The sequence below is a fragment of the Chlamydotis macqueenii genome, chromosome 4, assembly GCF_036417535.1.
Source record: "Chlamydotis macqueenii isolate bChlMac1 chromosome 4, bChlMac1.mat, whole genome shotgun sequence".
Taxonomy (NCBI): domain Eukaryota; kingdom Metazoa; phylum Chordata; class Aves; order Otidiformes; family Otididae; genus Chlamydotis; species Chlamydotis macqueenii.
The window spans coordinates 83,877,182-83,899,193 of NC_141559.1; the positions used below are offsets into that span (position 1 = coordinate 83,877,182).

General features: G+C 52.0%; 1 protein-coding gene across 7 annotated transcripts in view; it reads right to left on the reverse strand.

The window, feature by feature from the left end:
- Window positions 1–22,012, reverse strand: part of DYSF (dysferlin) — a 90,863-nt gene that overhangs the window by 22,881 nt on the left and 45,970 nt on the right. For 4 of the 7 annotated variants that reach the window (XM_086747489.1, XM_086747487.1, XM_086747488.1 and 1 more), the window contains 10 exons: window positions 19,282–19,344; window positions 12,326–12,424; window positions 11,635–11,763; window positions 10,549–10,704; window positions 8,706–8,797; window positions 6,394–6,564; window positions 5,732–5,874; window positions 3,630–3,769; window positions 2,068–2,156; window positions 1,700–1,795 (listed from right to left, as the gene is read on the reverse strand). In XM_086747489.1, coding sequence (XP_086603615.1) covers window positions 1,700–1,795; window positions 2,068–2,156; window positions 3,630–3,769; window positions 5,732–5,874; window positions 6,394–6,564; window positions 8,706–8,797; window positions 10,549–10,704; window positions 11,635–11,763; window positions 12,326–12,424; window positions 19,282–19,344 — 1,178 coding nt within the window. The remainder of the gene's footprint in view (window positions 1–1,699; window positions 1,796–2,067; window positions 2,157–3,629; window positions 3,770–5,731; window positions 5,875–6,393; window positions 6,565–8,705; window positions 8,798–10,548; window positions 10,705–11,634; window positions 11,764–12,325; window positions 12,425–19,281; window positions 19,345–22,012) is intronic. The other 3 variants (XM_086747492.1, XM_086747490.1, XM_086747491.1) reach the window with 1 other exon arrangement.

A 22,012-nucleotide genomic window follows, 5' to 3' on the forward strand; every position in this document is an offset into this window, starting at 1 on the left:
GGGCTGGGGGGGCTTTGAAGGTCCCTCCCCACCCAAACCAGTCTGTGATTCTACGTGACCTGGTTCAGTGTTGGTCAATCCTCTTGGTGAAGCAGATTTTTTTAATTTCACTATGAAAACAAAACAAAAATATCCCTCATCTATGACAGTGACAGAGAGGCCTGTTAACCCAAAACCACTTCTTCAGCTCCTAATGAATATGATTTCTCTACACTACCACTCTTTTCTCTACCTACAGCACAAGTCTTTAGGAAGGAAAGGTCTCTCTGCAGTCAGCTTTGAGCAACCTAAACTTGGCTAAGTCCTCGTCATGCTATTGTAAGACTGTCATTAAATAACTGATCAAATTAAATAAAATAAACGGCAAATGAGTTCTGCCTCAGGCATAATAGAAAAGCTCCTGTTTCATTTCACCTGCCTGCCTGACTCGACAATAACATACATATTATGCAGAAGATATTGTCCAAGAGACTGAGATCCCAGCTGTGACCTTGCGTAACGGGCAAAACAGAGAATAAACTGGTGACAGCCTCCTCAGGGAAGCACTGTGAGATCTCCTGAAGGAAAGTCACCGGTAAAAGCTCCTTATCCGTTGAGTTCACCCTAAAGTAGGCTCCAGCCCCTGCTTAGAAGGTGGATGGAAGGAGCAGTCCCCACCAAAGCAGCACCATGCCATGGTGGTGAAGGTCTCCTTGCCCACAGGATCCCCCATCTGTGGGGCGGACACTTACACACAAGGACCATTGCCTCCCCTCCCAGCAGGATTAATCAGGCCTTATCCAGAGACGCTAACGATGCAGCCATTTAATGGGGAGAAGATGAGGGAGTTGAGCAACACTTTTAACTCATTTACAGCACACTGAGATTTCCTTGGTCATTGGGGATGCTGAAAGCCAGGAGAGGGATATCGGCAAGCGCTGGATGCTCTCGCCTTCCCGCTAACACCCCGCAAGCGCTGCTATTTCAGAGCCCTGAAGTGCACAGAGCGGCTTAGCCGGAGCTGATAACAATGCACTTGATGTGAATACCAGGTAAGCAGCGCGCATTCTGGATTTACGGGAGGAAAATTGGGATTGTAAAAAAGGGATTTACAGTCTGTTTCAAAATCCTACCTCTTCCTGTCCATAAATCCAAAGAACGCACAAAATAAGTAAGTCCCTTGGCCGGGCTTGCACCATTTTACACAAGATAAAACATAAATGGAGTCAGGCACAGAAGGGAATGTGCCAGAGGAGTTGCTGCTGGTTGCTGCGTTTTTGTGTGTTTCAAGGAATAAAGGGAATTCCAACAACAGAAAAAAAAGGCAGCTATGCAAACAAGTCAACCTATATACATGGAACAAGCCCACGGCCATCCCGGGAGAGGAGCTGGGAAATGGTTGGCAGTGGAAATGCAGATTACATGCCCCTCTCTCCAATGGCGAGGCTGCTTCTCCACATCCTCTCTCTCTACGTGTAAATATCGTGCTCCAGGCATCCAAGAGATGCACAGAAAAACTGGACATGGTTATGAGCCCAGCGGAGGCGCGTCTGCCAAGAAGCTGGATCCATAGTTGGAGAGGTGCGAATGGCCCCGTCGCCCCAGCGGGGCTCATGTCTACCACAGCAATGTTGATGCGAGGGCCATGGTAACTCCTTCACTGCTGCTCTTGCGCCTTTGGGCTACAGAACCCAGGGGACACAGAAGAGGGGTGGCTTACCCTTTGACGTAGATGTCACTCATCTTCTCCCCAGTGATGCTGAGGTCGTCGAGGATGACGTCCTTGGTGTTCCAGATGATGCAGCGCAAGAAGAACCTGGAAGGCCCCGGGAACAAAAGCAACATGAAAGGGTGAAAATCTTCATCTAGAGCCCACCTGGACAACCTGGCCGTGCTACTCAGCTATGTAGCTGAAGCAGCTGAGACATGAGCCACCTTTCTCTGAAGATGAGCCCACATCATAGACATTTCTTGGCTGGGCAGACGAATCCCTCCCCATCTGACAGCTCCAATCCCTCTCCTCTCCCCTCACAAACAGAAGGGGCTGGAACCAGCACAGCACCAAGCAGGAAATGAGAAACAAGTCACCTCTTGGCTTTGCGTGGCGTGATGTTGAAAGGGGGGCCAGGCTGACCCAGAGATTTCGGAAACAGGTCCACCCACATCTGTAGCTTTCCCTGCATGGAAAGAAAGACACGTGAAGGCTGGTGAGCCTCCTTACTGGGTTACCTTCTCCTCAGTAAGATCCAGTAGTGGAAAGAGAAAATATCAGGTGTTCCAGTGTTCCTTTGCTGAAAACTCAGGTTTCTTCAATGGAAAACTGTCATTAAGTATTCTATTAAATAATTTTAGTGATAGTTGGGTATACGTGGTCTGGATAAGCTGGAGGTGCACTCTGGCTTTACTATCCACGGCTAACTATCTTTACACAGGTACAGACTGAAGACCAGGTCCACAAGCAGTGCTGGAGAAGCACGCAGCTCACTTGTTCTCCATGGTATCACCGGTTGTCACCAGCTGGACAGCTGGTTTATGGGTTTCCGACCATGGGAGTGGAGGATGGGATGAGGAGAAAGGAATCTAATTCTGCTTTCACAAAATCCTTCCAGGGAGAGAGCAGCAGAACTGCAGCTGAAATCTCAGGGGGAGTGGTGTTTAGGTGGACCAGCTATGTCATGAAGGAAGTGCCCTTCCCAGTCTCCAGGGCTGGTCCAAAAACGAACTGCAGCAGGGAAACGGCCGAAACGGCGCAGAGCAGTGGCCGCGCACGCTTACAGCAGCCGCAGAGCCGGTCTCACGAAACCGCCTTTGCAATGCGACTGGAACAGGCACGACAGACGATAATCAATCACTGTGTGCTTCGGGAAGCAGTCACTTTTTGATCCAAGTGCATAAACTGCACATATGTGTTAATCAAAGAAAAGGGGTTAGGCTAAACACAGATACCTGGATTTTGATTGCTTCTGGAGGGGAGCCCGTTTAGTTTTCATCTGGCTTAAAAACATCCAGTTTGTAACAGAACTAACACTGTACATCTCCAGGGGCGGGCTCGTGCTGCAGAAATCCTGCTGCAGCATTGGCAAAGGAGCCCGCGGTGTCAGTACCCTTACAGAATAATTCTGCACTAAGACTTTCAGATCAGAAATGCCTTTCCCACCAAAAAAAAAAAAAAATTGTGAGCAAATGCTGACGAACATGAACACAGGAAGCTGGAATCAATCTCCCCAAGCATTCTGAGCAAGCCAACCACAGAGCTGAGCTCCAGCTCATGTTTGATAACCAGTGCTCTGCTCTGCCCCATAAGCTGACCGCCCTTCCTGGGAAAAGCCCTTCTCCTGGGGCAGGTATGCCCAGCACGGCTCCGCAGCGAGCCAGGTATCTGGTCAGCATTGGATCGAGAGGAGACAGAATCATAGAATGATAGAGTCATGGAATGGTTTGGGTTGAAGGAACCTTTAAAAGCCACCCAGTCCAATCCCCCTGCAAGGAGGAGGGACATCTTCAACCGGATCAGGTTGCTCAGAGCCCCGGCCAACCTGGGATGGGGCACCCACCGCCTCTCTGGGCAACCTGGGCCAGCGCCTCATCACCCTCGGTGTAAACATGAGATGATGCTCTTGGTCTTGCCCCACACACGCCACACCACTCACCTGCTCGATTTCTGGCTGGAGAGGACTGTAAAGAGGTCTCGTCTCCACGTGCTCTGGCACCAGCCCTTGCTTCCTCAGTGCGTACAGGGCGAGACGCTCCTCCGCCGGCCCCAGGTGCGGGTTGAGGGGTTTGCCGTCCTCTGCCACAGAGCAGACGAAGAGCAGCGTTACACCGTGCCACGGCCGCGGCTGTGCAGGGCCAGATTCTGATCATCCCACAGGAGCAAGCCATGCAGGCACCACCAGCAGAGCTCGATGGCTGGCCCTGGTCCCTGCTCTGGTCCCCACTGCTCCCAGTGGGGCATTTGTGGCCTTTCATGAAAATGGGTTAGCACACAACAGCCGCGGCAAACACTGAGCCGTCCCTGAGTAGACCTGAAACCTCCTCCACCTACTCAACCCGCTCCACGCCAGCTCCTAAACCCTCTGGAAAGAGGTCAGACAAGACCTATCAATAACGGACATTTTCGCCTTCTTTGCCCCGGCATTCGGGATCCCTCGTTACACCCAGGTAGGGAGGATGGCTGGCTTGGTCTTGGACAAGCCTTCTCCTGCCTCCTCATCCCACATCCCACGGTGGGGCTGGTGGAGGACATCACCCCCGAGACGGCTGCCTTTCAGCCACGGCGTTTCGAGGCCATACACCTTCGAGGACCTTTGAAATGAAACGCGCTCCATAAATATTATTACAGCTCTGCAACTTTCAGGTGATATATCCCTGCTCCTTTCTTGGCAGTATCTTGAAGTGGTTAACTTCAGACACATGGGCTATTTCCCAGGCGGTGGAAACCTGGCGCGCGCGCGCGTGTGTGTGTACACGCACAGGAAAAAGAAAAAGCTCCTCTCAGAAAACAACAAATGTGGGGGTTATGGAATAATGGTCCGGGTGCAGTGCTTGTAAAACCCGCGCTCTCGTGTTTAATGGCTTCACTTTATACCGCCAGGTTCAGATCTGACACTGCTCGGCGAACACAGCTGGTTTCCAGATCTCCTCGAGGTCAAGCATCAGACTTTGTTCTGGTTTTTGAACTGATTGCCATTAAAGCCGGGGAAGGTGAAAGGCAGGGGCTGGGAGAGGGGGAAAGACCCCGCTCCTTTTAACACCTTTCCAGCCCTTGCTGAAAAACCTTTCACATAATGAGAGGCTGCAAAGGAGCCGTTGCTTCCCCACTCCTCCTCCTCCAAAGGGGAAAACCAGGAATTTGGGCCTTGATTCCCAAGAGCAGGGAGAAGGACCGGTCCTGGGCCGTGCCTTGTCTCATGCCTCCGCAGGCCGAGTCCTCCTCAATGGCTTGCAATCCTGCGCCTTAATAATTAAGTGGCCTTAATGAAGTCAAACTGCAGCTCCTGGGCCATTTACTGGGGGGTTTCACCTCCTCCCTGGGCCAAAATATCTTTTCCATGCTTTAAAGCAGAGTTTTCTCTAAAAGGCAAACTTCTTCCCCCAAGGATGCCAATTAGACACGTGCAAGTCGATGCCTGTGATACTGCTGGTGTCGGAGGGTTTCTGCGCAAACCAGAAAATGCCTCCCCAACACTCGGTGCTACGCGGTCCTGGCTGGCACGGGGCGATCTCCCACATCCAGCCAGAGCGCACGCCCTACAACGCGAGGCGTGGTGGGACGCGCTGGGCACTGTGTGTATGATGTTGTCTCCCTCTAGTGCCTCCAGCCCCAAAATGCAGAGATGCAAACGGCCCAACCGCTCTTCCAGGCCAAGCAGCAGCTGGAAGACCAGGCTGGAGCCTCTCTTTCTGCGATGGACTTTGCTGCTCCCGGCTCGCGTGCGTTTGGTTTGCTGCAAGCAGCAAAGGGCAGTCACTCAAGGCCATGGTTAACGCAACTGCATGGCAGAGCTGAGCTCAACCCCAGGCTTTGGTGCAGATCCAACATCAACCTGCAGCCTTCGGGGCAGAGCCAAGCTTGGAAAGGGTGCAGAGTCAACCTCAGCAGCAAGGTGAGGAGGATGGGGACGTGCCCGACACCCACTCCTCGCCTCCACGATAAATCCCTCATCATGATACCTTCATGACCTCCAACTCCATCCCTTGCTCTGGATAAAGGAAAGCTATTTGCAAGCCCAAAGCAGCCCCGTCATCTTACCCAGTTCGGCGAGGATGTACTCTTGCTCCCTGAAGATGATCCGGTCGGACTTGTAGGTGGGAGCCTTGTAGTTGTGCTGCAGGGAGAAGAGGTGAAGCAGCTGGGAAGGACGGAGTTGGTCTCGCCACTGGTTGGGTCCAGAGCTGAAACCAAACAGGAGGGAAAACAGCAGCTCAACAAGTGATAAAACTTCTTCCATCCTCAACAAAGGGGCCACAGCAGCGCTACGCCAAAGAGGGCTGGTCTGAGTTGGTGCTCACTGGTGAACGGGGCTGCACGTCCAACAGCCCACTCAGCCCCAGCTTGCAGGGCTGGGGTGCCCTCGTAGCCCCCCCCAGCCCCACCATGTCACCTTTCAGCTGGCCCTGCGATGCGCCCAAGAGGCATCTCCCCAGGGAGATTTCTGCTATTTGAAACATTTCTTGCTTCTGGAGGAGAGCCAGGGCTCAGGGAAGTTCCTCCAGTGTGGGGCTGCTCTGGGGTGAATCTGCTTCTCAAGACAATTCTCTGGTGAAGTACAGCACCGGTCAGGTCCCCCTGGGACAGCCCTGGACCAGCAGAAACCTGGGCAGAAACATCACCCTGGTCCCCATGGCCAGCTCAGCACCACACAGCCCCGGCAGCTACAGAGAACCAGTGCCCGAGCCTGCGGAGGGACCTACATGCAGTAGGTTTGGGGGAGGCCACAGCGCGCCCCATATTTCGACAGGAACCGGTTCTCCAGGTCTATGACGGTCTCCCCAATTTTCTCATCCTTCGACAGGAGGTCGTAGTCGTAGAGCGTGATCTTCAAGTCCTTCTCCAAGGGCAGAGTGCAGCTCAGCTCAAACATCCTGGGCAACGGGAGCCGAGAAATACCCATGAGATGGAGGATCATGGGAAATGGACCCACACACCATCCCAACCCACCAGGAAGGACAATACACCCACCACGCATCTTTGCTGCGTTGGTCTAGTACTACTGGTGCTGTGTTGTACTGGCTTAGCGTGTGGATATGCACTAAGCAAGCCAGCCTTGAGGTTCTCTTTGCCTGGTCGCGCTACCCTTGAGCAAACTTTGCTCCTGCTAAGTTTTTCCATCTGCTAATTGGACATGATGGTCACTGCAATATCCAAGGAAAAGTGTAGCAGGTGACAACTGGGAATCATCATTGCCATGGAATTTGAAAAAGGGAGAAATTACAGCTTTGGAAAACCATCTGCTCTCCGAGCCCAAAGAGCAAATGTCCAAAATGGGAGTCAAGCCTGCCTGGGCCAGCTTGTGGTCAGCGTGAGACTGACCCCTAAGCCTCTTTGTCCTCTCTTCCCAGTCCTGAGCACTTTTCTTCTGTGCTGCTTCCTCTGCCATCATTACATCACAGTCCACATATTGACACAAAATAAAGCAAGAGCAAACCTTCCTCTCCCTCTTCAAATAGAGACAAACCACCAAGACCTCGCCAAAGCACCAAGACCTCACCAAAGCACATCTTGCCAAAGCACATCTTCCCAAAACACAACACCGCAACCCGGATCGAGCCAGTGCTTGTGGGTGTTGGCGACGTGGTAGGTGGTAGGAATCGGGGAGCAGGACGGTCCAGGTCTGACCCAGCACTACCAGGAACCCCTCCACCTGCTGCTGAAAGGCAGGGGAGAAACACGATGCCCATTCCCACCGCCAGCACCCACCCCGCAGCAGCTTTTAAGGAGGGGAAGTGAGTGATTATGCCACCAATTAAGAGTGCGGGAGGAACTGGGGTCAGCAGAAAGTAATTAGCTAAAGCTGGATGGCGGCCAGCCGCCCAGGGAAAAGCTCGTGAAACCAGAGGTTTAACAGCCGCCAGCAGCCAGGACCTCAGTTTTACATCGTGCTGTAAAGACCGGGTGGGAGGTGCAGCACGCTGTCTAGACGGCCTCTGGCCGGGAGCCAGGCCTGGCGAGGAGGACTTGCTCTGTCAAGCAGAGCTCGCCGCGGTCTGGCTGTGGGCTCTGCGACAGGGCGGTAGGTCCTCTGCAGTATCACCCTCGCCATCCCGCTCCCTGTTCCTCCATCCTTGCAGACGGTCTACCTCCCTTTCCATCTTGCTTTGTTGGGCAGGTGTCACGGCATCGACAGCCTCAGCTGGCGAGAGCCGCCTGAGAAAACCAGCTGGACGTCTCGCGGAGTAGGGCTTGACCCCTGTTTGTGCCGAAGCATAGCCCCCTACGTCTAACCTCAGCTTTTCTGGGAGACCAAAGTCCTGTCGGCACTTGGAGGCTGAGCACCAGGTTTTCCTCTAGCTCCCTCCACTCTGCTTGGTCCCTGTGGTGCTTCTGGCTCTGATGAATACTGTTTTCTGAAAACAACATTGTCTTTTGCCTTTTATCAGAAGTTTTGTGGCCCCAGTGTGAGGCAAACAACCCAACCAGTCCATATCATGTTTATAGATAATTCTCTTTCAGAGCATCTGATTTTGAGGTGTCCTATGCCACAGCCTAACCAAACAGGTCTCCATTCATCATGACTTTTCTACAGAAATTTAACCTGAGTGCCTAAATGAGGAGCAGTTTCCCCAGACTCTCTCTACCATCACTGGGATGAGGCAGATGCCTCCAAAAGGGAACCTCAGGTCTAAAAAACCCTCCTGATGTCTCTGTTGTTGACAGAGCAGACCCCGTCAATGCTCCACAGCTCAAAAGTCGCAGGGAGAAGATGAATCAGAACCATGGTGGGTAGGGCGGTGGTCGAGCAAAGGCCACTTCAGCAAGGGTGGACATGGGGTGAGAGCTCGCCATGGGAATCACAGACTGGTTTGGGTTGGAAGGGACCTTTAAAGCCCATCCAGCCCAACCCCCTGCAAGGAGCAGGGACATCTCCAACCAGATCAGGTTGCTCAGAGCCATGTCCAACCTGGCCTTGGATGTAGGTTGGAATGGGAATCTCCGGCTGGCCCAGTCCTATTCCCTCAATATGACACAAAAAATCACATGGACTCCAAACTGAATCAAGACTTACTTTCCGAAGACAGGCTCCAGCGTACAGGGGAGGTAATTATCTTGGTCATTTATGGATTTCTTTCCCACTGAAATCTTCACATAGGGATCGCACTAAAGATGGGTGTGAAAATAAATGCAAGAAAGAGTCACTGCACAGCAATACTGATGGTGAAGGCCTTCTTCTGCCCAGACTGTGCCTCCCCTTCTCCCAGCAAGCAGGATCTTCCACCACCCTTGACAAACGCCTGTTTTCAGGGACAGGACAATCTGACCATGAACTCTGTACTACAAATCTGTGATCACCAGCAAGAGCTCCCTGCACAGCAATGTCCTTTTGAGGATGACCACAGGGCCGGTCAGCAGTGTGGGACAAGGGTCCAAGCTCTTCTGAGGCCCATGGGATGGAAAAGCAATAAAAAGCATGAAAAAAAAAACTGCTTATGGCTTCTTCGATGGGCTGGGCTTGCTCTGGAGTCCTCAGGATGTTCCTGTTCTCATCTGAGTCACCAATTGTGGGGTTCCATCGAGGTCATCATTTTTTAAGTTTGGGGTCTACTCAAAAATAGATTTACAAGTGTAGGGGACTGAAGTGTCAAAGGAAAAAGGTTTTTTTTTTTCAAAAATGCGGCTCAAAACCATTTATTTCCAAGACACTGCAACCACTTTAAAAAAAAAAAAAAAAAAGAACACATACTTTAACATAAAGCCTCATTGTGCATCTGAATATTTTATCAGATATTTTCACATTTTTAGCAAGTTTTTAAGTTTCTGTCTCACTACTAAAACTATTCTGGGAAACCAGCATAAATTTGAAAAGTGGTTAAATTAACTCGAGTCAGCATTTTTGCCAGGAGAAGACAAAATACAGAAAAAAAAAAACTTCATCTGAAAGATGTCACCCAGCTTGAGTCCAGTAGCTGGAGAGACCTTCCATCCTACCTCACATTTTAATTTTTTTTTTTTTTAAGGCAAATATATTGACTAGCTATGCTCCCTGGAATAAACACCCAGGCCAAGTTCCTCATCATTTTGCCTTGAATTGTAGATTTTTTTAAGAAGCAAAGGATGGAAAAGCAGTGCTGGGGGAAGGTCTGCAGTGTGAGGATGGACCGGGCAGCCAGGGCCTTTTGTCTCCCCTTGGCTGTTAGGAGGTTTAGGAGATATCACAGCACAGGGGGAAAGACTGTGGGGCAAACTTGGGTTGGTTTCGGTTTTCAGTGTCAAAAAAAGCATTTTTTCTGCTCCTTCTTTTTGATCTGCAGGCATCTCTTACGGGACACTTCTAAGAAACTGAAAACTTTCGTTCCACATCCATTTTCAAAACCCTCTGCAGATGAAAAAGAGCAGAGGGGTTTTGTTCATGTCAAAATACTTCCCATACTTTTTTTTTTTTTTAATTTTTCCCTATTTTCCAGTGGAACAAAGAGAGTTAAGAAGGACTTTTCCCAGAGTTTTTTAGCAAAGTGAAACAAAATGAACATTTTATTTTTGAACCAACACAATTTTCATCTTGCACTGAATTTTTCTTCCACGCTGGCAAAGCTTTGCAAAAAGCAGTCATGTGAAAGACATAATTTTGTTTCCTTTGGCACCAAGGCACAAAAAAATCTCCAACTCATTTAGCTATTTTAACTAGCCCTACTGAAAAATCCCTCAGGATGGGGGAAGAGTTGGCTCCTGGAATTCCCAGATGTTGCAATGGAGGCAGAAAGAAGGGGCAGATTTTCTCCTTTTTGCTGCCACCACTGTTTCTAAATTTTAAACCATAGACCCAAATTTTGATCAATTAGGGCTGACCTGTTGGAAGAGCCCACCCCGTGAGCCAACACTGAGGTGCACCAGAGCTTTCCCCAGCGAGATACCTTTCCATTGGCATCCTTGGGCTGGAGGTCGAAGGCCCGGATGATGTAGACCCTGACAATACACTCCTGGGGTCCTCTGGCCGGCAGCTGGTGGAATTGCCGAGGTGGCATTGGGACTCGCGGGTCATCCGGGAGAGGGTAAATTTTGAACGAACCCTGTGAAGGACAGATATGTTCGGCTGTGCTTGTACACCCACATGTGGAGATGGGTCTTGTGTGAGCAGGCTTGCAACAACAGTCTGTATGGTTGGACAGAATCACAGAACGGTTTGGGTGGGAAGGGACCTTCAAAGCCCACCCAGTCCAACCCCCCTGCAAGGAGCAGGGACATCTCCAACCAGATCAGGTTGCTCAGAGCCCCAGCCAACCTGGCCTGGAATGTTTCCAGGGATGAGACAGCTACAACTACTCCAGTGCTGGGGACAGAGCCCAGATCCTGACCCTCTTCTATCTGCTAGACCAGACCATGTCCTCTCAGGCTCTTCATGGCCAAGGGAGCCAGAAGCAGGGTGGTGAGCTGCCTGAATCATTCATCCCTTGCCTGAACATGGATGCAAACTCTAAGTCTGCACAGAGCCACTCCAGCTGTTTGTCCTTTACTTCTACTTCACTGTCCTTTGAGCCTTCACACTATTGAAGAGGCGTGAAGGAGCCTTGCTATGGATCAGCCCCCTGAGATTTCCTCTGCAGGAACAGTTTTAAGGGTTCCTGAGTGAGGCAGCTGGTTCCTGCGAGAGGGATGGGACAAAGAAAGAAAATGCAAAAATTTATGAGTGTTTTATTCACCAGAGCTGATTTCCGCCCAGTGAAATGGCAGGAATCTATCTCCGGGTATTGTTTGGGGGAGGAGAGTGCCGAGTAAGAGAAGGATTTTTTTTTAAAAAAAAAACACCTAGAAAAATTGAATCCCTCTTCTCTCAGCAGGTTGTTCAGACTGAGCCCAGTAGTCTACTCTTATGGCCCATTTCTCACTGAAGTCCTACCCAAAACCAGTTAATTGGCATGATCCCACCCAGCAGCAAGACCTTCCACCTAGCAGCATGTGTTCCCGGGTACAAGTACAGGCAGAAGGAGAGACCACCACACCTTGAACTCCCCCACGACCGAGGGGTCATCATTTGAGTCCTGCGACCGGCCGCGGTACAGCTTGAAGGTGTGGCAGAAGTCGGAGAGATGCTCGAAGTCCTCCACTTTCTCCAGCTCCATCTCGTAGACCTGGGGAGGGAGAGGTGGGGGAGATGATGAAGAACAGACCTTGGGCGGCCCTACAATAAATAACAGCACATCGCGGAAGACTCGGGCTAAGCCAAGGTCTTGCAGAGGGTTCTCCATCAGCCAAAGAGACCTTTCTGCTGGGAATGTTTTCCTTAAGTTCTTCCCCATTTTAGTCCTATTTGAGCCCCTGTGTTAATTTTAGCACTTTTTGTAGCAGGGTACCTAAATCTCCCCTACCCTCAGCAATCTCTGGCTTTCCTTGTTCCCAAATACTCTTCAGGGTGGCAGCTCCCCATCCCCTCTGCCACTTAGAAGTTACAATAATTTATTGAAGGTTGCGAAGTGGAAAGTTACCAGAAAGGATTTTGCAAAGATAATTGGGTTTTCAAAAGAGTTATTTTTTACAACAAAAGTACCTGCTCTCTGGGGAATTTTTTTTTTTTTTTTTTGGTCTGGGGAGAAAAAAAAAAAAAGTCTAAACACTCAAAAAACCCCAAAATTTGTGGAAAAACATCAGGGAGCGTGAAGGTCCAGTGAGCCAGAACCAGCCGAGGCCACTTACCTTCAGGGTGTCAAAGCCCTTCTCCAAATAGCAGCCACATTTTTCCCTCTCTCCTGTGGACGCATAGAATTTGCTCCACCAGTCAATGAATTCTTCCTCCTGGCAGCAAGGGACAGCAGGGTTACACATCTCCACGAGCAAACCCCGGCGCCCAACGACGGCAGCATCTCCCATCACGGCTAGAGGTGTGCACCAGCCCCACGGCACAGCCTGGGCTTGGTGGGTCCCTGTCCCACAGAGGCGATGAACCCAACCTGCGGCTCCTCACTGCCCAGTTTCAAGGTGCTTTCGGGACGCTTCCAGCCCAAACCCCGCTGCTGTGGCCCCAGCAACGCCATGGACCTGGAGCTGTCAGCAGAGAGGGGGATTCTCCATGACAGGGTGAGGTAGAGCTCACAAGAAGAAATTTGCAGCGTTTTTTAGGCCAGGGGCAGATGTTGGCCAGTTTGGGTGGTGGTTTTCACAGGACCTCGTGCAGGACCACAGAGGGGATGAGAAAAACCAGCACTCGTGCTGACGTGGTCCTGGCAGCCTGGAGGTCAGGGAAGGTGGAGAGCTGCTCTTAAACTCAGCCTCTGGTTTAGGCTTTGCCTGGGAGGTTTGGGGTTTCTGGGATAGGGATTGCCTTTCTAGTTTGTGTCTCAGCACCCCCCAACCTCCCAATCCAAATCAAGCACAGCGGCAAACAAACACAAAATGCGCACGCTTCCGCTAAAAAAAAAATACGGTTCTCAGGCACCGCACCTCTCAGGAACAGCGTAAACCTCTTGTCACCGAGACTGTTCAGAGAAACGGGCAAACCCCGCACGACCCCGGCCTCGGCACCCCACAGCGCGCAGCCGCAGCGCCAGGAAGGAGCACCCGCCTCATCCGCTACGCAAACTGGGTTCCAGCTCCTCCGAGAGGAAAGCCGGCTGCCGGCTTCGGCAAATGCATCCGTTCTAGAAAAGCACCATTTCTGAAATTTGTACAAGCGAAGATGCAGGGGCTCTGACTGTGATTCATGAAACATTCCTGAAAAATAATGATGTCTTATTTTAGAAGTCCACAAAATTCCATCACACTGACCTAATGGAGGAATCATAATAGAGGTTTATTGAATTTATATTTTAAGCCAACGGTGCAGGCTTTAAATTGCTGTCTTGAATAGACATTGTTTTTAATAGAAATATTACATAAATTAACTCTGAGGCCTCTGCTGCCTCCCTCTTTTTTTAAAAAAAAAAAAATTTGCCTTTCATCACCTCCCCTGTTTTATTGTCTAAAACGTTACGCTCTGACCGTCGTGGCTTTCTTACGGCATTCCACAGGTACTGGGTTACAAAGAAAGCACTTAAACTAATCCGACGACTTACCCATGGTATCTTCTGCAGCCCCAAGACAAAGAATTTGGTTAGATGGTTTTGCTGATTTCTACTGATGTTACAAAAAAAAAAAAAAAAAAGGAAGGGAAAAAAAGAAAAGGAGGCAAGGGGAGCAGCTGGAATGTTACTAGCGAAGGACATTAATTCATTTGCCTGCAAATGGGAAAGCCAGGGGACGGAACGGCTCCACCGCGCGAGCGGCTGAACCCGGGGGTTTCATTTAGCAACCAGGCAACAGCCAAAATCACCCCCGGTGTTCGACCTTGGGCAGGGCACGGATGGTCCTCAGAGGCGGGGTCTGTGCCCCCAGCCCTGGCGCCAACAGCTGAGGGACCTCAAGCATCCTGCGAGCCCTCTCCAACTTTCGTGTGGAGCCCAGGGGCGAGCATCGCTTGGGGATAAATTTCACATCAAGCGACTGACGGCTCAAATTTTGGCTCAGGGAGAAGCTCCCTCAGATGCAGTCATGGTTCTCAAGATTTGCTGTCTCCCCATCCCCGTTCACACCCTCTTCCCTCACAACCTCAGCTCCCTTGGAGCAGGGACCACCATGATCTGGGCTGGCACCTGCATCCCGAAATCCCTGAGATGGAGTCAGGATTGCAAACACTTCCCCATTCCGTACCAACATAAAGTCAAGACCTTTCAAGCCCTAGGGCGCCAAGCTTTGGCATCTTCTGCTAAAATGCTCAACACTTAACACAGGAGCAGCCGAAGAGGATCCAGGGCCATTTCACCAGGCAAAAGCCGGAGCGGGACCATTTCATCAGTTCTCCAGCAGCTCCGTGAGCATCCAGGGAAAGGGCAGCCAGAGACCCCCTTCCAGTGGGACATCCCAGAAGAGAGGAATGTCCTGTGGCCAAAAGCGTGGCGTTTCCAAAAATAAAGACATTCAGATTTTTTTTTTTTTTCAAAATGCCTTTAAAACCAGAATCTCACCAGCAGCCTGCAACTTCCCACTTGGAACATTTCTGGGATTATGGCTTGGACACGGCAAAAGCCCTCAGACACGTGCTTAACTTCAGTCGAGTGCGCAAATCCCTCCGAAGCCAACGAGGCTCTTCAGACGCAGCCTTAAGGGCGGTCTGGACCCGGCCTTGGCTCAGCAGAGCCAGCGCCGCCGGTCACTGACCACCGTCCGACCGCAGGGAAGGAGCCGTAAGCCGTGCCTGATCTCCACGTAGGACTTTTACCCCGGGCTGTGCACATTGCTGTTGGAGTATTGAAATTCCTCCCTCCCCTGCACCCCAAAATGCAGACCTGTCTCATCCCAGCAGCTCTCGGGGTGTTTTTCGTCTCATTTTATTTTATCTGGGGGGCGAATACACCGGTTTTAACCTAATTTTTGTCAGGGAGGCTAAGCCAAAGTGATTTTCTCCCTGCCACCCAAGGTTTCCTGCCATCCTCACCTTACAGGTAGGGGAAACTGAGGCACAGACAGGTTAACGTTCAGACAGCAAAGCCAGGAGAGCAGGGCAGGCGTGAGACAACTTCAGTATTAATACTTCTGCTTGCTCTTCTGGCGATTACACCCTTCCCTGCGGGAATACCGATAATTACGGCCATAGCAAATGCTGCCTCTGAGGGAGCTGCGCCACTGTCTGAGTCTCAAATGCACTCGCACCTCCCATCTGGGAGGCAGATTTTCTCCTACGGGGAAGCTCTGCAGCTGGGATGAGAAGACGCCTCTGGAAACAGCTTGGACCTTGACAGATGCGGCTCCCCAGCTGTTTGTTACCACGCTTTTGCAGGTGTCACCCCACGTCTCGGCCTTGGAGAGGGCAGTGTTAGCATCCCCATCTGCTCCGGCGCAAAGGCAGCCTGGTCAGCCCAGCTCACCGCCCGACCAGACCAACCCAGCCCAGCCCAGTCCTCCCGCGGGCGTAGAAAACTCCAGCGGAGAGGCCGTGGCCAACAGCTGGGGAACACAAAAACGTCTTTAAACACCGCAGCTGCGCTCCTCGGGGTTTTCCAACCACATCCTAAATCCTTCTGCTGCTCTGCCCAGCATCGCTCCAGAGGTCAGCACGCCCAGGCAGGAAACCCAGCGGCTGGCTGCCGCGGGAGGCATCCTCGGGGCGGTTCTGTGGTGGAACAACTGCAGCGAAGCCCACCAGCCGCCCACCACCCAAGCAAGGTGCCGGCTCTCCTCCTGTCCAAGACACTGGGGTGGAGGTGTCACAAACTGGTCTTGGGACCTCACGCCTGCCAGACCTTGGGAGCCGAGGGGAAGCCTTTTTCCTGCCAACAACCTCCCTCTGTCCTTGAACGCCAACCTCTTCCCAAGAGGGATCCATCTTTGGGTTCTCCGTGGGTTGACCCGGTCCTTTCCCCGGTTGCCTCAGCCTCTCGCAGGGACCAGCAGCAGCAGCGTGCAGAAAGCAGCGCTGAAGGGAGGAGGAGAAAACCACGCGCATCCACACCGGGAGGCTGCAGGAGGGCTCGGCTTCTCCTTCCATCAACCCCAAGGTGTGAACTGTCAGGTCTTCATAACGAGAAATTATCCATTTCTGGCTATTTCCCTTTTTTTTTTTTTCACCATACCGTTAGTTTTGCTCAGAAGTGGACAAAACTTTGTTTTCAGTGCATTTTTTCCATCCTGTCCCATCAGCCTGTGTTTAGCCATGTTCACTTGAAGGCAGCCACCCACGCACCTCCTTGCCACCATTTTTCCTCTGTCTCACAGCTTAGATTTGGGGATGCCTTCCCCTACAGCCCCAGCGGGTGGAAAGCCAGCTTGCCATGCAGGTTGGTCCAGGAGGGCTTTCACCCATCTCCCACGTCAGTGCCGCGGGCTGGCCCCCAAACACCAGGAAAAAAACGACAGCAGGAACGTGCCAAGGGCAACGCTGGGCTGCAGAGTGGGTTGGCGACCGTTTTCGGCAGGAGATATCCAACACCAAGAGCTCTTCCAGCTAGCAGTAACAGGATAAGCCGTAAAATATGTGCTCTGATTTGGAACTAGCAAACACAGCAAATAACCAATTATTCCAAATAGTTTACAGATTTTGAGTTGTTTTTTTTTTTTTTTTTTGGCTTGGCTTAGCTTTGCTAACTTGTCATTTGATGGGTTATTTGTATTTCTTACAACCAAAGCGTCGCAAACCAAAATAACAGTACAAGTAACTGCATACAAAGCACCTTACAGTGCTTCTCAGGGGAGAACGGAGGCTCCTCGTTGCAGTTTCCCAGCCCAGAGGTGTCTGAAGGCTCCCCGTGAGCTCCTCTCCTCTGAGGGATGCTGAGGAACCGCCCGAATCCTGCTCCTGCTCCGGCAAGCTGGGGCTGGTGGAGAGGAGACCCGGCCAGACCAGCTGACAGCTGGGAATGCAGGAGCTGCGTGGGCATTAACCACGCCGGAGGTCCTCTGCAAAGAGTGCTCCACGGCTCTCCCGCACACCTGGGTCCCTCCACTTCCACCCACGTTGGGGCTTTCACACCAACCCCACGTTTTCACTCAACGGGGCTTGAAAACTCATTTGTACTTCTCAGGAGAAGGAGCCTCTGCCTCGTCGATCCTGAGCCTGAGCAGGGTGGAGAAGCCAGGCACAAGGACACCCTGCCAAAGGGCACTGGGGCCCTCAAAACCCTTTGGTGGCAAACAGGTGCTTTGCAAAATGCAGCGTGTCCTCCCCAGACATACCCTGCTTATTCCTTGCTCGCACAAGCAGTTTTCTGATAACTCACAGCTGTACCTACGGGCGTTTTAAAGTGATTCTTCAGAAGCATTTCTGTCTTTCACCCTTTGAACATGACTTAATCACTTGAACTCCAGAGGGACGAGCCAGGATTTCAGCGTGGTGGGAAGGGGACAGATCTGGAGGAGACAAAGGGGTCTACGAGACATCGGTGTTGCAAAATCATCTCATTTCGCTTGTGCCGAAGATTCCCAGGAGGGACAACAGCGGGACGAAGGGCCAACTTCTGACTTTGTCTAGGAGGACTTTGGCAGCAGTAGCACCAGAGGAGTGCGAAGAGAGGCCAGATCAGGAAGAGTTTGTGAACTAGGTTATAAGCAACTGCAGATTAAGTGCTTGGATTCGTGCAGGCTCCAGGCAGAGCCTGGCTCTGGTAGCCCTGACCTGATGTCCCCATCACGTTATCACTTCTCCACAGCCTTTACCCCCAGGTGGATGTAGGGGATTGCTGCCACAGGGAGCAGAGGCAATGCCCATTGCCCTCCTCGGCAGCTCTCCAGGTCCTCCTGGCAATGCCTGCCCCATTTTCCAGATTTGTTGATGGGTCTGGGGTTTTTCAAGGTTCATAGAATCACAGAATCACAGAAGGCTTTGGGTTGGAAGGGACCATAAAAGCCCACCCAGTCCAACCCCCCTGCCAGGAGCAGGGACATCTCCAACCAGATCAGGTTGCTCAGAGCCCCGGCCAACCTGGCCTGGAATGTTTCCAGGGATGGGGCATCCACCACCTCTCTGGGCAACCTGGGACAGTGCTCCACCACGCTCAGTGGAAAATTTTTTTTCTAATGTCTAATCTGAACCTACCTCCCTCTAGTTTGAAACCATCACCCCTTGTCCTGTCACACCAGGCCCTGCTGAAGAGTCTCTCCCCATCTTTCCTGTAGCCCCCTTTAGGCACTGGGAGGCCGCTCTCAGGTCCCTCTGATCATCTTTGTCATAAAAATGCATATCTATATCTTACGGAGACACAAGGTGGGCATTAAACATGCCTTCAACCCTACGCTGAGACCTACAAAGATGTCCATCAGGGCTTCTGCATGCAACTTACAGCTGCCATGAAGCTCCCACCCATCTCTTACTCCATGTGCTCTGCTCACTTGATTTTTACTCTATTTTCAGCGATCAAAAGCCCATTTTACCTTTCCTTCCAAACTGTATGGCCAGACCTTGAAGGAAGACTATTTCTCCCAAAGACACACCGTAAATAACGCCTTTGAGCCGAGCTTCTTCCACAGGTCTGGGCTGACTCACCGGCGTTTTACACCCTAGGGCTGAAGCGCACGGGCACCGCTCCGGGTTCGGCCAGCGCAAAGGAGCTGCCGTTTATTGCAGCAAAGGAGTGGAAAGCAACACAATTAATTCTGGCCCGAGGAACGTGAGAGGAACGTGCACGGTGCTCAGCAGGAACAGCCCGTGTCCTGTAACCCGTGGGCTGGCATCAAGAGGGATCTAAGAGGGGTGAAGAGCTGCAAGCCCGCGAGGGATGAATTCGGGGCACGGAGAAGAACTGCTTCCCTAGAGCGCCAGCCCCGAGAAAGCAGAGCTACCAGGCTCCGCTGGCATGCACGGAGAAGCCAGAGGCTGTCGGGAAGACACCCGACCTCCAGCACGTACGTAACTGTGCCGGCTCCGCAAGGACGAGAGGGAGGAAGCTTCCTCATCCCTCCGCCCAAAACTGACCTCATTTTCTTTGGCGTGAAGGAAAAACGATTGCTGAAACGCGCACACACCGGTAGCAAGGGGAAATTGCCATTTTTCTCGGAGAGCAAGGAGATCTTTCACAAAAAGAAATGCCTCCATTTTTGCAGACCTCTAAATATATATATATATGCACATATATCATTCAGAAAAACCATTAATCAAGCAAGTAAGTTAGAAATTAAGCAATACATACATGAGGCTGGGCCCAAGAAGCTGGCATGTTAATTAGTGCTGAGCTGGTCATACCCTCCGCAAGCTACAAATTAAAATGATCGGTTATCAATGGGGTTAGAGAAACAACGTTTAACATACATCAGCAAAGCACAATTTAGGAGAAATAAAATGAATGAACCCAAACTTCCCCCTCCCCTGGGCTGTAAGGCTGAGGTCTCCTCGGGCGAGGCATCCTTGGCACGAGAGGGGGTTTGGGATTTCGTTGCTCATCAAAGGGGACCGCGATTGAAGGGTTGCAGAGGATAAATGGGGAATTAAACAGAAACTGTGGCAAAAACCGTGTTAATATCTGCTCTTCCCTTGGGGCTGCGGGGGGACCTCATGGTTGTCCTTCCTGTTCAGCTTCCCCGGGGGTTGGGGACCCAGGAAAGAGCACAGAGAACAAGGGTGCCGAGCAGGCGGGAGTGCAGGCGGATCCACACCCAGCACCACCCAGGAAACCCCGCAGCCGCTCGTGCACCCGCGGCCCTCGCAAAGCCCTGCTCCGTGCGCATCTCCCAGAGAAGCAAACTAGAAAGGCTCAGCTCAGGGGACCTTGCTGCAGAAAAATTGCTTTGCTATGAGTTCTGGGAGCTTCTTTTCCTCACATTTGGTAACCATGATGTTTGCAGTTCGTGTGCACGCTGGCTTGTTTTAAACAGACCTCGGGCTGAACTCCTCACCCCACTTGGACGAGATGGGCAACGCACTCAGCAACCTCAGAGCAGAGGGGGTTTTGCGTCTGTTTGTTTTCTCTGTTTCAGATGAGGACAACAAAGTCAGCCTTTGTTCCAGCCATTCATCAGCGGGGGGACCAAAGCCAGGCTTGGCACGGAGGGAGCAAGGCTTTGGAGGCACACAGCGAAACACACCCATGCACACATGCACGGGCAGAACAACCCTGGCTCCTGCTTCCAAGGTCACCACTGGAAGAGCAAGCGGTACGGAGACTGCAGCCCCGGGCACGGGCTCCTGGCCTGGGCTCCATCCCCTTTCCCAGTCCTCGCCCCTCTGCAGACTGGGACTCCTCCATCATCACCCAAACCTGGCCCTGGAGGGGAGCGGGGCGGGGCGGAGGGACCCCAACAGCTGCGGGGTGTCAGACCACCTGAGGAAAAGTCACCCCAGCTCACCTCCAACACCAGGAGAGGGCATGGGAGGAGCAGCATCCAGGGCCAAAACGTAGAGGTTGGGGAGGGAGATGGTGGGAATTTTGGTTTGGCTTTCCAGGAACAAGCTCCCTCCTCTTCCACTCCCCAAACAAAGCGCAAGAGTGAGAGACAAACAAACAAACAGAGGAGAAATCATCTGGGGCCAAACTGAATAATTCAATTCATTGCTGGGTGTTTTGTTTGCAAAATGTTCGTTTCGGTAAAGAAATGTCAGAGTCTTCCACTTGTTTTGGCTTCGTCACGTTCTCTCCTCCTCTCATCCCATTTAAACTCTTCCCTGAGCTTGATCCCAGTTTGCAGACGCTTTCAACGGGCTTCAGATTGCCCCAGGGAACCAAGCATTTACGGCAGAGCTGGGGTCCCTCCAGCTGCAAACCTCTGCCTCGCTCCCCCCTTGGGACCCCTGCAGCCCCCCAGCACCAAACGCTGGGCACGCCGGTACGAAAGCGTGCGTGCCCCCATCCGTAGCTCTTGTCCCCAAAAGGCCGATCGCAGCGGGTTTGCTGACGTCGCCACGAAGCCCCTGCGGGGTCTGGAGAGCCACAGCCCCGCAGAGCCCCGTCGACCACCGCGTTTCCCCGGGGGAAGAGCCGAGCCGCTCCACCCGTCCCAGCCTCGGAGCACGGCGGGAAACCCGGCTCATTGCTTCTGTTGCCCACAACTATTTTTGGGGAAGAAGGCCCTGCCTTCAGGTCTCGGGATATTGCCAATGAAATATTTTTCTGGCCTTTGCTGGACATTTAAAAAATAAAAATTATGTAATGCAATAATGGTGTCATTTATTTTGGTTAAAGGAAAGTCAAACAGGAGCAAGAGCTCACCTCACCTCACTTCACTTTGCAACCTCAGGCTGAGAGATCTCATTCCAGTGAGGCCAGAGGTGCCCACCTTTACCCGCACATCCCTCGCGCATTGCCACAGCCCTCCTCTTCCTCACAGGCACCCTCAGAGGCCGGAAGGTTGGCTTTCAAACAGCCAGCCCATGGGGCAAAAGCCTTGGGGACCTCACAGGGGATCAGCTCCTCCACGCCAACATCAACCAGGACCAGGGCTTCCTCCCTGCCAGGACTTGGACTGGGATGCTCCGTGCCCATGGCTCCGGCAGCACAAAGAGAGGAAGATGCATCTTCCCCCATCTGCAGCCCCCAACCCAGTAACCGCTCTCCTCACCCTGCAAGATCTCCAGGGTGGTCACAGGTTCTCACCTCCACAGAGAAGCAAACAGCGGCAAAGAAACACTGAGGATCCAACTGCCCACAACCCTCTCTTCCCTGACAGAGGAACATTTTCTGGTTGTCACCTTCCAAAAATGCCTTTTTTGCCTCCAGCTTGGTAGGAAAACTCATTTCCTCCTGATAAGACCAAGAGCCTGGCCACCAAGGGCCACCTCTGGGTTGCAGATCTCTAACTCCAGCAGAGTCACGTCCCTGCTGCTGGTGCGCACCAGGTCCCTGCGCTGGATCCCAACCTGCTGCAGACGTGACGGCAGTCCTGATTTTCAAAGCAAGTAGTCAGCTGTACCGAGGATGAAGTGTTGAC